This window comes from Hippopotamus amphibius, chromosome 13 (assembly GCF_030028045.1).
Source record: "Hippopotamus amphibius kiboko isolate mHipAmp2 chromosome 13, mHipAmp2.hap2, whole genome shotgun sequence".
NCBI classification, from domain to species: Eukaryota; Metazoa; Chordata; class Mammalia; order Artiodactyla; family Hippopotamidae; genus Hippopotamus; species Hippopotamus amphibius.
The window spans coordinates 87,279,193-87,294,387 of NC_080198.1; the positions used below are offsets into that span (position 1 = coordinate 87,279,193).

Sequence of the window (15,195 nt, forward strand, 5' to 3'; positions counted from 1 at the left end):
CTCTTCTAGAATCATCTCTCCTCTTTGTTACTCACAGGCAAGAACTGTGAGCGGTCACTCTTAGGCTATCCACTCCATAACTGGGCAAGAGATGTGTTTTAGCTGCTAGCACAGCCCTTTGTTGCTTTATTTAACCCTCTCCTCATCCTACTTTAGTGGATAAAAAATAGAGTGGCTAGGTTGTTTCATTTACACCTTAAATCAGTGGCAATATAACAATTACAACTGTTTTTGAGCCCCCGGAGTCACTCTTCAGGGCTCTACTAATGAACAGATAGTCTAAATCCTAACTCCCAAATTGTTTCAATGGAAATAGATGAATAGGGTCAACTTTATCTTTGCCACCATCAACAATAAATATCTATAAAGTCCTCAATTAAGTAACAGTTACTACATAGTATCTCAGCTGAGAACATCATTACAATGGTATATTTCCTTTGAGGAGGGATATATTGGGATTTATTTTCCATCATGATTTGGTGCAGTAACTTTTTGTTACAAGATCTAATCTTTGCTTTTGCTGGTGTTGCTCCACTTCATGACAGGCCTACCCTTGTAGCAGTGATAAGGAATGTGAAGTCGGGAGATACTGCCACAGTCCCCACCAAGGATCGTCGGCCTGCATGGTGTGTCGCAGGAAAAAGAAGCGCTGCCACAGAGATGGCATGTGTTGTCCTGGTACCCGCTGCAACAATGGTAAATCCCTCTCAGTGCCCATAGGCCTCTTTCACGTGGGAGGCCCGGCTATCAAGTTAGGCTGCTTCTCCTTAGTCAGACTCCTGAAATCGAAGCAGCCTTTCAAAACGGGTAGGAATGGGATCAGGGTTTAGATATGTATAAGATTACCTGGATTCCCTCCCAAATTTTAGTTTACCTGGGCTCTGATCACCTCCTGTAATTTATAATCTACCTGATCTAGGATTTGCCATGTTGAAATGTTGCACATAAATGGCTAGATATTCTATTCCAGTAAACACGTAAGCGAATATGTGCAAAGGAACCAAAGAAAAGAACCTGCTATGATTCAGCAATACACTTGTGAGTCTGTTTTTCATTTTCTTACTAGTTTCATACCTTTATTCCTATACTCAAGGTGTCCTCTTTTGAAGGCCCCACCCTGTAGCACGCACAGATGCTAACGGTGTGACTGGTTCCTCCAAAAGGAGACAAAGGAGTCTATTCCCTGGCCTTCACCCAATCTCAATGAGTTTATAGGCAGACAATGCAGCATTAATGATGAAATGAAGGTGATCAGAAACATATAGTCAGTCATATAAAACAACATAATCAGGCTCATATTCCTATACTTATTCCTGACCTCTGGGCATAGTCCTACTGGAAGTACCCCGGACAAGAAGAGCTGAAGGGAAGGAGACCTCATACAGTTAGATGTGTTTACAGTGTAGACAAGAATTATATTGTTGATTGAAAAAGGAACCTTGATCCTGAACACAGATGTCTGATCAGACAATTTTAAGGTACTAAGAGCTAATAATTTAATACTTTACTGTGTCACTATTTTAAGCACTTCACATATATTCACAGTAACTTAGTGAAATGAATTCTGTTTTTATCCTTATTTTTGCCCAAGGTCACTTGGTCTTCAGAGTGGTAAGATTCAAATCAAGAAAGCCTGGCTCAGGACCAAATGATTCAATTCTCATTCTGGACAAATAAGTAAATAAATAAATGGATGAATGAATAGATAGATGATAGATAAATGGCTTCATACCTCACATCAGGAAAATACTTGGATAAGAACCACACTTTAGAGAATTAAGTCTAACTGATTACCTGACCATCTCCAGGCATCTGCATCCCCGTCACTGAGAGCATCTTAACTCCTCACATCCCAGCTCTGGATGGCACTCGGCACAGAGATCGAAACCACGGTCACTACTCAAACCACGACTTGGGTTGGCAGAATCTAGGAAGAGCACACACTAAGATGTCACATATAAAAGGTAGGGATATCTGTAGCTCTGTGTTTACTTTTCCTTGGTTTATAATGAAGTAAAAGAAAAATATAATTAATTCCATTGGTTTTGTGTGAAATCTGAAAAAGAAATTGGGAAGTTATTTTAATAGCAAGATTTTAGCTGAATTTCTTAATTCTTAACTTTAAGGATGCCAGAGACTTCTTAGAGGTCTTAAATTGTTAGAAAATACATATTACAAGAATTGCAGTACCCCAATTAACCATGCCACTTTCTAAGCAGTACTGCCTTTTTACAGGGTATTTAGAATCAATCTTTTATACAGGCATTTCTCTTCCATATTCAAGAATAAAGCATTCCAAAAAATAAATGGGTAATTGTTTGCTGCCACATGATTAAATCACTAAGATTTAGAGTCTTTTTCTCACTTTTGCAGATTCAGAAATTTTATTTCACTAAAATAAACCAACTTACCAAAAATAATTGGTTTCTAGTGGGATTACATAGGCTCATAAAATCCCCTTCCTTGTGTCAAAATATTTGGGAAGCCTAATCACTAACAGTAAAATTTGAAAGTATGAAACTTTTTATTTTTTAAATGGATACATGTATGTATATTTTTTTTTTATAAATTTCTTTTTAGGCTGTGTTTGGTCTTCATTGCTGTGCGTGGGCTTTCTCTAGTTGCAGCGAGCAGGGGCTTCTCAGTGTGGTGGCTTCTCTTGTGGAACACAAGCTCCAGGCATGTGGGCTTCAGTAGTTGTGGCACATGGGCTCAGGAGTGTGGCACACAGGGTAGCTGCTCTGCAGCATGTGGGATCCTCCTGGGCTTGAACCCATGTCCCCTGCATTGGGAGGTGGATTCTTAACCAATGCACCACCAGGGAAGTCCCTGAAAGTATGAAAGTATTGAACCCAATTAATAACAGTAAAATTTTGAAAAACAGAAATATCTATATTTTTAAAGGAAGTTTTTGCAAGTGTATTCTGTGGAGCACTATTCTTCCAAGACTTTCTATGAAAAAAATGCCCTGTGTTCAAGACTTTTGTAATAATGTATCTCCCCATTTTTGGAACTTTACAATAAACAGAAGGCTCTGAGAGGTCCAGCAATGAGGAAAACTGGTTAACTTTTTAAAATATTGTATTTCCCTGGTTTACTTGACCATAAAACCATTTCCCCACATTTTCACCTTCTGCAGAGCTAGTATCCTAGAGAATATCTGACCTATTAGTCCAATCTGGAATACTACTGGTCAGAGCAATAGGGCTAACAAGACTGACTAATTCCTCATCAATTACCCTTGTGTACAATCCCTGAAGGCCTAAGCCCTTTACCCATGTCTCCTATTTCTATTCCATCAAATTCACACGCATCTGTTAGTACACGAGTATCCTTCTTTATTCTGACAGATATCTATGTCACAGTACAGTTTCAAATTTGTGGGTTTTATATAACTACACATGGAATTTTCTGATGGCAGCCAGGAATAAATCTTATGCTGACAGCCAGTGAGTTGTGTCCACATCACACAGTGGAACTGGTGACATCTGGGATGACAGCGAACCTTTTAGACCAGGCTTGTCACACTATGGCCCATGAGCCAAGTCTGTCCTGCTGCCATTTTTGTAAATAATGTTTCACTGTAACACGGACTTGCCCATCCACTCAGGCATTATCTATGGCTGCTTTTACGATACAACAGCAGAATGAGGAGTTGTGACACAGATCACATGGCCTAAAAAGTCAAAAGTACCTTACAATCCGGCAGGTTACAAAGAAGCTTGTTGACTAGTACTCTTTAAATAAAAAGATTATGCATCACTCCAACTGTGATGTGTGGCTGTTCTTTGCTAACTTGGTTCTTTTTCTGAATTAAATACCCAGATTTGTGCTCCTCTGTGATTTCTGTAAGGGGTTCTTGGTGGACCCTGGGGCCGTCTGCCCTTGCCCTGCTCCACTCTGTATCGCAGCTGTTCATAGACTTCACTTCCTAGGCTCCCTGTCAGGTAGCTTCTAGCCACATGGGTTTGGCTGTGGTGAGAGACTGAGAGGCAGAGGGAGGGAAAAGCCAACAGATTCTGCCTCAGGCAGTGTTCCTGGCAGAGATGTACCTCCTTGGGGCCTCGGCTCCTGCCGGGTGGGCCTGTTGGGATTCCAGCCCCCCACCCTGGCCCCATTCAGACATCACTGGCTCCTCTGGATCCCCCAGCCTAGGTGTGGTGGTCGCTTCCTAAGGTGTTGCTTTGCCATCCTCTGGTACTTCTCAGCCCTGCCACTCACTACCCATGTAACCAGTTTTCTGCATTACATATCTCCTCTTCTGAATACTCACACTTTCTGTTTTCCCAGCTAGATTTTAACTGATACATGGTCTTTAGGCATCCCAGACAATTTCAGCCTTCTCCTTGAATCAGAGTTTGTTCAGGCCTTCCAAGAAGATATCAAATTAATTAATTTGCAAGCAAGTCTGTGTGCTTATTTTCACTCACCTAGTAAACAAAAAGAACAGAGAACTAGCTAAAAGCACACCATGCCAAAGTAAAGAGAACATGAAGCATAGCTCTAGCTATTCATTAAACCTGATATTCAGACAGCAAATAATGGAAACAGACAATAATCGATTCACATGATTAGAGGGAGAGCCAACTGACATGACTCCAAGACCTCCTGGAAGATCGTATGACTATTTTAGGTGCTTTTGATTGCAAAGTCGACCTTCTCCTACCGTGTCACGGTAAAATCTTTTGGTCATCACCTCCACAGGGCATGACGGAGACCCCTGTCTGCGATCATCAGACTGCACGGAAGGCTTCTGCTGTGCTCGCCACTTCTGGACCAAAATCTGCAAACCAGTGCTCCATCAGGGGGAGGTCTGCACCAAGCAGCGCAAGAAGGGCTCTCACGGGCTGGAAATCTTCCAGCGGTGTGACTGCGCAAAAGGCCTGTCTTGTAAAGTATGGAAAGATGCCACCTACTCCTCCAAAGCCAGACTCCACGTGTGTCAGAACATATGACCACCTCTGAGGAAGAGTGTCACTAGCAGGCTGTGAATCTGTGTATTTAATGCCTCACAGCATGGCGGAAAATAGGATTTGGATTTCAGAAGGGCTAACGTGAGGAATGTGGTAAGAATAGAGATCACAGAAAGAGAAAGAAAAGGGAGCAGATTAGAAAGGGTGACAAGTGTGGTATGATCAGTGTGTCTCCATCATGCAACCTGTATATGTAAATAATGTACACATTTGTGAAAATGCTATGACTCAAAAAAAAAAAAAAAAAAAGCACACAGTGAAATTACTGACGAATACCATGTGACTTTCCAGGAGTTTAGGTTGTGCTAGAGGATCAGTTTCCTTCGCATTGGTGATTGCCTATAAAAATAACCTAAAAGCCATATTTCTATTTAAAGTTATAGTTTAACAAAATACTTCCCATATACCCTGGCATACAATAGGCTCTAAAACATGAAAAGAGGAGTTGTTCTAGGAAACGAAAGCTTGGAGCAGAGTTAATTTGCAATATAGCATCACCTTTTAATTTGGAACACTACTTCTTACTCAAAGACCTTGGTAGATAAGAAAAAACAGCAGTCAATATTTTCCAAATAATTTCAAAATAATCACAGATCTTTTGTATAGCCCTTCAGAAAAAAACTTATTTTTCCTCAAACTGCTTATTTACATTTTTCAAAAGTTTATTTCACCTATAGTTAATAAGAACCAGTATAATAAGACAAAAATAATACACTCAGATTCTAAAGGATCTAAATTGTATCTCTGTTGATTGTACATGATTCCTACCCATTTTATTCTCCAAATTATACCCATTAATTGTGAACTGCATACAGCAGAATTTTCAGATTGTAAAAATTTTAAGATGCCCAAAATTAAAGTTACTAGATCATATTTTTTAAAGCTTTGGCATTCCCTATTTTGACAGAATTAGACATCTATTCTTTACACACTCTGCAGTATTGCAGGGTGATGCTGATAGACGAGCTACACATGTCAGGCACTGAAGCACAGCAAGGAAATGGGGAAAACTCTGTCACGTGTCCATTTTGGCAACACGTAGATCACATGTCTGAAGCACAAACTGACTTTTCCTATTTGAAGCCCAAGGCTGCACAACCTAAAGAAAGTTTTCCATGGGATTTGCTATCACAATATTTACTATGCAGATGAGTTCAGCGTGAGCTAACTACTTGACCTCAAAATATTTATATTTCTGGGGTCCTAAAATCATCTTAAAATGAGGAGGTCTCATTAAACGGACTCCAAGGCAGGCAGGACAGTAAGGTTCCACAGCCCTCGGTAAGCTTCTTTCCAACTGGCTGATGGCACCCTCTGCTTTTTGCTGCACCAGCCTCTCTCAGCAACAGCTATTTTTTGCCAAAGATACAGGGTCTATTTTCCGCAATCATCAAGATTAAAAAAATATAAACGGCAGAATCACTTGTAAAATCTACATTTTGCTAATCTATGGAAACCACAGCTCCTAAATTCTTTGAATCCATTTTATTACTTTTTTACTTTACTCAGTTCTAAATATTATGTCTAGAGCATAAAGAAAAACGTTATAGTTGTTATTTTTGACCTTTTCTTTTATAGACTGTAAGTCACTCAATTTTCTTTTACTTAAATCCCATTTGCAGTCTCAAATTCAAGTTCTCCCAGTAGAAACTGAACCTGAGCCTGCATGTCTATTAAGAATTTCAGCTTTCCACATACATTTACTAGTATGATTAAGATTTACATTTTCCCCACGTGCCTGTTAATACAAAAATTATTAGCTAATCTATCCAAGAACCAAAGTCTGTATAAACAGGTTTCTATAAGCTTGGCAACGTGAAAATGGAACATTTTAGTCAAACATTTCTTATACAGCAATTACCTTTACAATCTGGTTTCTGCATTATTTCCCTTCTGTACATCCCTTCAAAAATTATTATTTGAAGTAATTTATTTACAGGAAATGTTAATGAGATGTATTTTCTTATAGAGATATTTCTTACAGAAAGCTTTGTAGCAGAATATATTTGCAGCTATTGACTTTGTAATTTAGGGGAAATGTATAATAAGATAAAATATATTAAATTTTTCTTCTCCAAAGATGGAATTCAAATTTCCTTGTGTTTTACTTCTGGGAAAAACTTACAGAATCATAGAGTCTCAGAGTTCAACTGGACTGGGTCTGATTTTGCAGTCTTAGTAGAAATCCTTTGGATGACATCACCATGAGATGATCTAAGGCAGTTTACTATTACTGAAGGTGCTTACTTCATGGCAGGACAGCTGTAATTGTTTGAAAGTTATTTTTCCATTAAACTAAAGTATTCTAGCTTGTGCTTTCCACCCATTTATTCTTACTTTGCCTCCTGGGACACCTTAGAACACAAAATCTCCACAAACCTCTTTAAAAACACTTGAAGTCACCTACCATATTTTCTATTATCTTCTCTCCAGATTAAAATTTCCCAAAATAGAGATGCCAACATGCTTAGCGTATGGGTTCATTCCTCTCTGGCACAAAGAAAATGCAAAATATCGTTAGTCCTATATGGCTATAGACTGGCCCTGCGTGAACGAAAATGTACTTGCTAGGAAGGTCTTTCATCTGCTTCCTGAACATGAAGATGTCAGGAGTTTCTGACAAACATTACTCACTAATTATGAGACCAGGAGTGGTTGCAAGACTCCTTGTTGTATTAAAGATGTTAATGGGCTGGAAATGTGGAAAATAAACATTCTGTGACATAGTGGAATGGACTGAGTACAGCTATGGCAGCTTAACGAAGCTAAAACAGTCCCACAGCGAGAGGTCAGGGTTTAAGGCATCTCAAGCACTGCTGAAATAATTCCCCACATTATTCTAATTAGTCACTTAGTGTGTTCTTATATAGTTATCCATTTCTTCAAATTGAGAACATTTATATTTCCAAGCTACAGTGTATTTTTAGATTATAACAATCATATGGGCGCTATTTTTCTTTTCCACTGAGCTCAGTGCGATGCTCTGAGAAGTGACAAACTGTCCTGACTTCCTTTTTAGCCAAGAAACAAAATACCCTATGGCAGCCTTAGGATTTGAGGGGGAAACAGTCCGTTATACCTTTCTCCTGCCCCAAATTCAGACCATTTGAGGAAAAGGTTAAGAAAGAAAGACAGATGACAGATTACCCTATGGCTGTTAAAGCTAATATTGGAAAGTGTGGCATGTATCTGTGGGCAAGAGGACATCAGAAAGAGATTCTGTGCCCATTCTCAGGCAACATCAGCCAGCATCAGTTCTACCCGATGGAGCTGCCCCTGTAAAACCTCCAATGTGGATGGGCAGAACAGAATGATACATTTTCCTCTGGAAGTCAGTGCCAAAGAAGAAGGGTGGAGAAAGGACAGAACTATGCATTTCTCATTCAAGAATCTCATTTGAAATTCTCTAAATCTACATAATTCATACCACATGAAAGGAGTGAGTGAGGGATGAAGTGAGACAAAGATTATTATACACTCCACATAAAACTAACATGAAGGATTAGAAAAGAAGACCCCTTCCTCATATTATCCCCCAATCTTTGTATTTTTTTTTGAAATCTTTGTATTCTTAATCAATTGTACATAACCCTCTGTCTATGGTGAAGATATGAGTTTTAACAAAAATCTGAGAAGCTATCTACTAGAGTAGTACTTGATGAGGTCATTTCCCCCAATGCCAATCACTCCTTATTTATGGTTCCTCTCAGGACCAGTGGCCAACAATTTAGATTTTATCCCCAGAAAACTGCAAAGTGGATGAAAATAGTTCACTAATTCAATCTACTCCAAGATCACACTATACTCAGGACTGGGAAAACAAAACAAAACAAAACAAAACCAAAAACAAGAAAACCCAAAGCCTCCTCTTTCTTTTTACTATCCAAATTATGTCCATTATATTATTCAATACAGTTGATCAAAGGTTCTGTAATGAGATTAAATAACATGTATCTGATAATAAGATGTATAAAAGCACTTCAATCACAAAATTCTGACAAAACAGAGATGCCCCACTTTTGAATATAAATCCTCTTCCATTAAAAAAATCCCTGAAAGAAATTAAAGTACAAAATTTAAATCATCTTGAACGTTAAAATCAAAATAAGTTGAATTCCAGAGAAATTATTCTATATATGCTATCTTCAATGGACAACATAGAAGAAATGGACAAATTCTTAGGTACAACCTTCCGAAACTGTACCAGGAAGAAATACAAAATATGAATACACCTTTCACAAGCACTGAAGTTTCAACTGTGATTTAAAAACTTCCAACAGGGACTTCCCAGGTGGTGTAGTGGTTAAGAATCCACCTGCCAATGCAGGGGACATGGGTTTGATCCCTGGTCTGGGAAGATCTCACATGCTACGGAGCAACTAAGCCCATGCACCACAACTACTGAGCCCACGTGCCGCAATTACTGAAGCCCGCATGCCTATATCCTGTGCTCCACAGCAAGAGTAGCCACTGCACTGAGAAGTCCGTGCACCGCAACCGAGAGTAGCCCCCGCTCTCCTCAACCAGAGAAAGACTGCTTGGAGTAACGAAGACCCAACACAGCCAAAATGATAGATAAAATAAAAACTTTCAACAAACAAAAGTCCAGGACCAGATGGCTTTACAGGTGAATTCTAAAAAACATTTAGGGAAGAGTTAACACTTATCCTTCTGAAACGCTTCCAAAAAATTACAGAAGAAGGAACTTTCCCAAGTTCATTCTATGAGGCCACCATCACTCTGATACCAAAACCAGACAAAGATATCACCAAAAAAGAAAATTACAGGCCAATATCACTGATGAACAAAGATGTAAAAATACTCAACAAAGTACCAGCAAACTGAATCCAACAAAGCATTAAAAGGATCATCCACCATGACCAAGGGATGCAAGGATTCTTCAATATCTGCAAATCAACTAGTATGATGCACCACACTAACAAACTGAAGACTAAAACCATATGATCATCTCAATAGATGCAGAAAAGCTTTTGACAAAATTCAACACTTTTTTTTTCAATACTTACGATTACAGTTTATTATAAAGGATGCAGATAAGTAGTCACATGAAGAGGCCGTACACAGGGCAAGGTCCCAACGTGTCCTGAGCACAGGAACCTCTGTCTCTGTGGAGTCAGGGTGTGCCACTCTCCCAGTACGTCAATATGTTCACCAACCAGGAAGCCCTCCCACACCTCACCATTATCAAGGTTCAGTAAGTAAGCATGAGTGATTAAATCATTGGCCACTGGCAACTGAGTTCCTGGGGTCAACACTCATTTATGATAAAAACTCTCCAGAAAATGGGCATAGTAGTACTTATCTCAACATAATAAAGCCCATATATGACAAACCCATAGCTAACATCATTCTCAATGGTGAAACATTGAAAGCATTCCCTCTAAGATCAGGAACAAGGCAAGGATGTGCACTGTCACCACTTTTATTCAACATAGTTTCAGAAATCCTAGCCATGGCAATCAGAGAAGAAAAAGAAATAAAAGGAATTCAAATTGGAAAAGAAGTAACACTGTCACTGTTTGCAGGTGACATGATGCTATACATTTGCCATCTTCCTCTTTAGAATAAGGAGTCAAAGGAAATCAGAATTCAAAATCCTCAAGTTAATAGCTAATTCCATATTCTCCCTCATTCCATATTCTGCTCTGTCTCAGCCACAAGAGTTCTTTATGTTTTTCACTGTAAATTAATTTGCTTTTTAATTAAAAACAATTTTTTTTTTTTACAGTAGGTCCTTGTTGGTTATCTGTTATTAAGTATAGCAGTGCGTACATGTCAATCCCAAACTCCCAATCTATCCCTCTCCTCTACAGTTCCTCCCTGGTAACCATAAATTCATTCTCTAAGTCGATGAGTGCCAGAGGAGTTCTGGATGCCTGGGTGAAGTGGGACTCCTTCAACAGCAATGGCCTGGACAGTGTCTCACTGGAATGAGAGACTTTCATTTTTAATGAAATCCAATAAATTTTTAGGACATACAAGATTAAGAGTGTTACCATACTTAGAAAATAAGCCTATCTCTACCTCATAGAGCAGATATCTCAGGCCATGTGCTATTAACACATCTAGGACATGGTGTTGTGAAAAACCATAGCAAAGATGCTTGGAATCTGAGTGAAGGAAGGTGGATGGAGAAAAATTTTGGTTTTACTTTGCTAAAAATGTCAACCAATCCAAATTAGTTGTCTAGAACCCATGACCTCTATACTTAAACTTACTTGGGAAAATGTCCCACCAGGACATTAGGTGTGGCACTATATTTTACCATAAAGTAAGGTGGGGAGGCAGGGAGAATCCAGCTATGTTCTTCACCTACTATTTGCGAGTGAGTGGTATTTGAGGCATTGCTGCCTCTAGTCAAGTTTAGAAATTCGCCATGGTGTTAGCCTCATTGTGGCTTCTTTCTTATGCATCCAACATGTTCAAAGCACCACTAGTGCTCACCTGAGAATAGGTTTGGTTGGGCAATGTAGCCTCCACAGTATCTTGCAAACTGACCTCTTTTTTAGAGGTGTACCAGAGTGGCTGCTTCCACTTGCTGTGGAATTACTTACTCCCTCAACCCTGTATTTACTCTAATTGTAAAAGCACACCAACACACTCTTGAAATAAAACTGCCATGAATACTTCTGAAAATTATTTTAGCAAAGGGTGTGCAGGACATAGACGACAATCCCAACTTAACATTCCTTCACTCAACACAAACTCACGAAGGGCGTCTATTGCTCTGGGCAGCTTTGTAGGCACAGTGGGCAGAAACAGAGAACCAAAACAATAAAGCTCATCCACTCACTGTTTTTACCCTCTGGTTATTTTTCAGGGCAATAGCTGGGAGGCGGAAAGTAACTAAATAACAATTACATAAATACTACCAGAGACAGATATGAGCCCTACAAAGAAAACTGAAGCAGGGTAACGGAAGACAGGGAGACGAGTAGTGCTATTTTAGATGTTGCAGTCAGAAAAGATCTCTAACAGAAAGCAAATATGAGCAGAAACCGGGAAGAAATGAGGGGTGGTCTGGAGAAACAGTGGCACAGGAAGAGCAAGGGCAAACATCTGACAATGGGAGGAAGTTGAGGGGGGAGACTGGGATCAAATGGATGAGGGGAGAGAGAAAGGAGATGAGGTCAGACAGAGTTGGGTCAGATTGTGCAGACCCTTACTGACCATCATCAATACACTTATTTTGAAAGAGATACGAAGCTGGCAAGAGCTTATGAACAGGGGCGTAGCATGAGCTGACAGGCTTTGAAAGGATCATGTGAGCTGCTGCATAGAGCAGAGACGAGCGCATCCAGGCAAGAACTGCCGGTGACTTAACTAGGGAGGCAAGGTAGAGGTCCCGGCAGACCACTGGACTTACGAGATGCCGGAGGTAGAGGCAACTGAATATGCCGTTGAACTGGAGGAGGGCTGTGAGAGAAAGAGTAAAACCTCTTTTGCCTCACATAAGAATCAAAAACAGAGAAATTATTGATGAGAAAATAAAGGTTTAAAACAACCACCTCTTTCCTGTACAGTGCTGCTGTAGTTAAGAAAGAATTTTCCTCAGTAGGATACTGACAGTTCTTTAGAAAACTGCCCTTTGCAAGTTTCTCACCAGCCACCTTGAGAACTTAAGAAAAAAATTATATGAAGAAGGGATTGCATCAACAAAAAGAATTTGTTGGATGCACTAAAGGAAGCAGTTGCAGACAAATGGAAGAATGAGGGGGCATCAGGGAGATATGAAAAAGGGACTAGACAGGACCCAGAGCACATAGCCTGAGGAGAGAGCATATAAGAATGAGATGCGTGGAGAGGCATGCTGGGAATCCTAAAAGGTGCTAATAAGAAGCTCCAATGTGATGCAGATGCCAAAGTGTCAAGGAAAACTTACAGGAAGAGAACAGTTGACTCACAGCAGTAGGTTTACAAAACTATTTTAGCAAAGGGTGTAGCTCAGGCAACACTCCCACTGACACTGGGCCAATGCACGGCATTAAAGGGCAATTTGTCAAAGCAAGTCATAGTTCCCTTTGAGTCTTAAGTAATTGCATAGTGTAGGACCTGGGGATTCTAAAGAAATAACAATATGCAAGTAATTGAAGTACTTTCATGAGAAATACACTTGCCATCATACCTCTCACACATACGTCATGAATAGCACAGTGCAGGACCTTTTAAAATTTCCTGGGGGGCAACATTTCTTACAGATGCCATGGACTTGTTTTATTTGTTCCACACCTTCCCACTTCACTGCACCTGCTACACCAGTCATCATTCTGTGTTTAATGGCCAGTCAGCCTCCAGGGCCTAGGAACAGATGGAGAACATCAGATCAGCTAGTGCATGTAAAATATTCTAAGTCATGCTTAAGCTTTTCAGGCAGACTTTGAAACTGAGATCATTTCATCTTCCACCTCTTTCTCTACCTTGCCTATGGCTCCTGGCAGCTGTGTTTCTGCCTGTTCCAACAGCTATTTACTCTGTGCCCACTTGTATGCCACTACTTAAAGCTTCTTTAGATAACAGGAAGACTAAGCAATGTCTATGGAAACTTCACAGCAATACTCAAGCCATTTAACCTACATCCATGCCTTATAACTTTCTAAGATCCAAATATAGGGATGCTGCCTTTTATGATGACTGAGAGAAATACACAGCAAAACTCGTTTTTACATTTCAAGGGACCTTGAGTTCTCCATGGGCAGTAAACGCCCCAGTACACTATTGACTTCAGTTTGGGGCTGTTAAAAATTGACATTAGCTAAGGACAAAATTGGGGATGCTGTGCAATCTTTCCTTAAAATAAAAGTGATTTTTTAAAAAGCCTTGAAAACAGTATTTATTTCGTAAATGAGTGTGAAGTCACTCAAAACACTGTTTCAAGGTTACAGACGAGAGTGGGTATCTGTTATTTAACAAGGAAAAACCAGGAAAAAAACCTACCCAGTGTTAAGAGTGGGACAGGCTGACAAGAGTGACCACAGGGAAGAAGGAGAGGCAGAGGCAATTCAAGCAAACGTTCAGGGAGCAGGAAATATGTGAACTTTCCTTGGAAGAACTTTTGTTTCAGTAGCCTTGAAATAACTCAAAGGGAGCAACTGAAGAGAAGGACTGCGTGGGTGAAAACTGCCTGTTATGAGTGGGGGCTTCACAGAAAAACCAGTGATTTAGAGACTATCTGAAAAGAACACTGTGCTAACCCGACATTCCTTTCTGATGCTTCAGGTCACCTTACTGAGAATCCAGCTCTTATCTCATCATCAACTGGCAAAGAAGAGTGGATTCTCCCAGAGGAAACATACACAGCAGTGATGGTAACAACCGTTACTATGTACGTAGCACTTCCTACTTTGCTTCAGAAACGCCAGCACGTGTGCTGCTGTGCTTTATTCCTTACAAAATGCTCGCAACTCCCGCCTCTTTGGATGCTGACTGTGGACCAGGCGCTGGATGGGCGAGGTCTCTCCATCATCTCTTGTCATTCTTCACAGCAGCCACTCTGCAGCAAAGAGGGGTGCAGTCAAGACTTGAGACTCTGACTCTCTGATCCAGACTCTGCACTCTTATCAACTAGCCTATGCTGCCTCCTTTTGTAAATAATGACCCCCCATTTGTAAATAATGACCCCTTTCAGGGTTACGGGGGATTCTGTGACTTGCCTACTGTCACGGAGCTCATTACTATCAGAGCTGAGGCTAAAGGATGTCTTTCATAACCATTTCTTCACTCTGAGATTTGCTGAGTACTTCCTCAAGCAGTTTCCTTATTTCGCCTGCAATCACAGTAGTTAGGAATTTAGGCTGATTGGAGAATATATCATTTTCTCCCCAGCAGATGCTCCTCCCCATTGATTTCTTTTCAGGGGACACATCTGTCCAGTTAGTGTGGGCAATGTTATCAAGAACAGCTTATGGGTATGTAATAATTTATAAAGTTTACAAATAAATGATCGATCATTTGATAGGTGGACAACTGAAAGGTCATTTGAAAGTTCAAAATTTCACAATAAGAATGGAAAGCAGGAATGGGATTTTTCAAAGCAGGATTTGGAGAGTATATGGCTGGAATTAGCTTCGGTGTGACTAACACATTAAAACAGTGGCTGAATCACCACACCACCTCACCTCACATTCTGCTGTGAAACATAGTTCGTATCAGAAAATTAATCATCACTTCTTTGAACATCTTGCTATTTTGTAAAAAATCAGTT

General features: G+C 40.0%; 1 protein-coding gene across 1 annotated transcript in view; it reads left to right on the top strand.

Moving 5' to 3' along the window:
• The window catches only part of DKK2 (dickkopf WNT signaling pathway inhibitor 2), a 107,982-nt gene extending 100,813 nt beyond the window's left edge, over positions 1–7,169 (top strand). The window contains exons 2-4 of the mRNA XM_057706823.1: positions 546–696; positions 1,809–1,964; positions 4,705–7,169. Coding sequence (XP_057562806.1) covers positions 546–696; positions 1,809–1,964; positions 4,705–4,955 — 558 coding nt within the window. The 3' untranslated portion in view covers positions 4,956–7,169. The remainder of the gene's footprint in view (positions 1–545; positions 697–1,808; positions 1,965–4,704) is intronic.
• Positions 7,170–15,195: the final 8,026 nt, after the last annotated feature.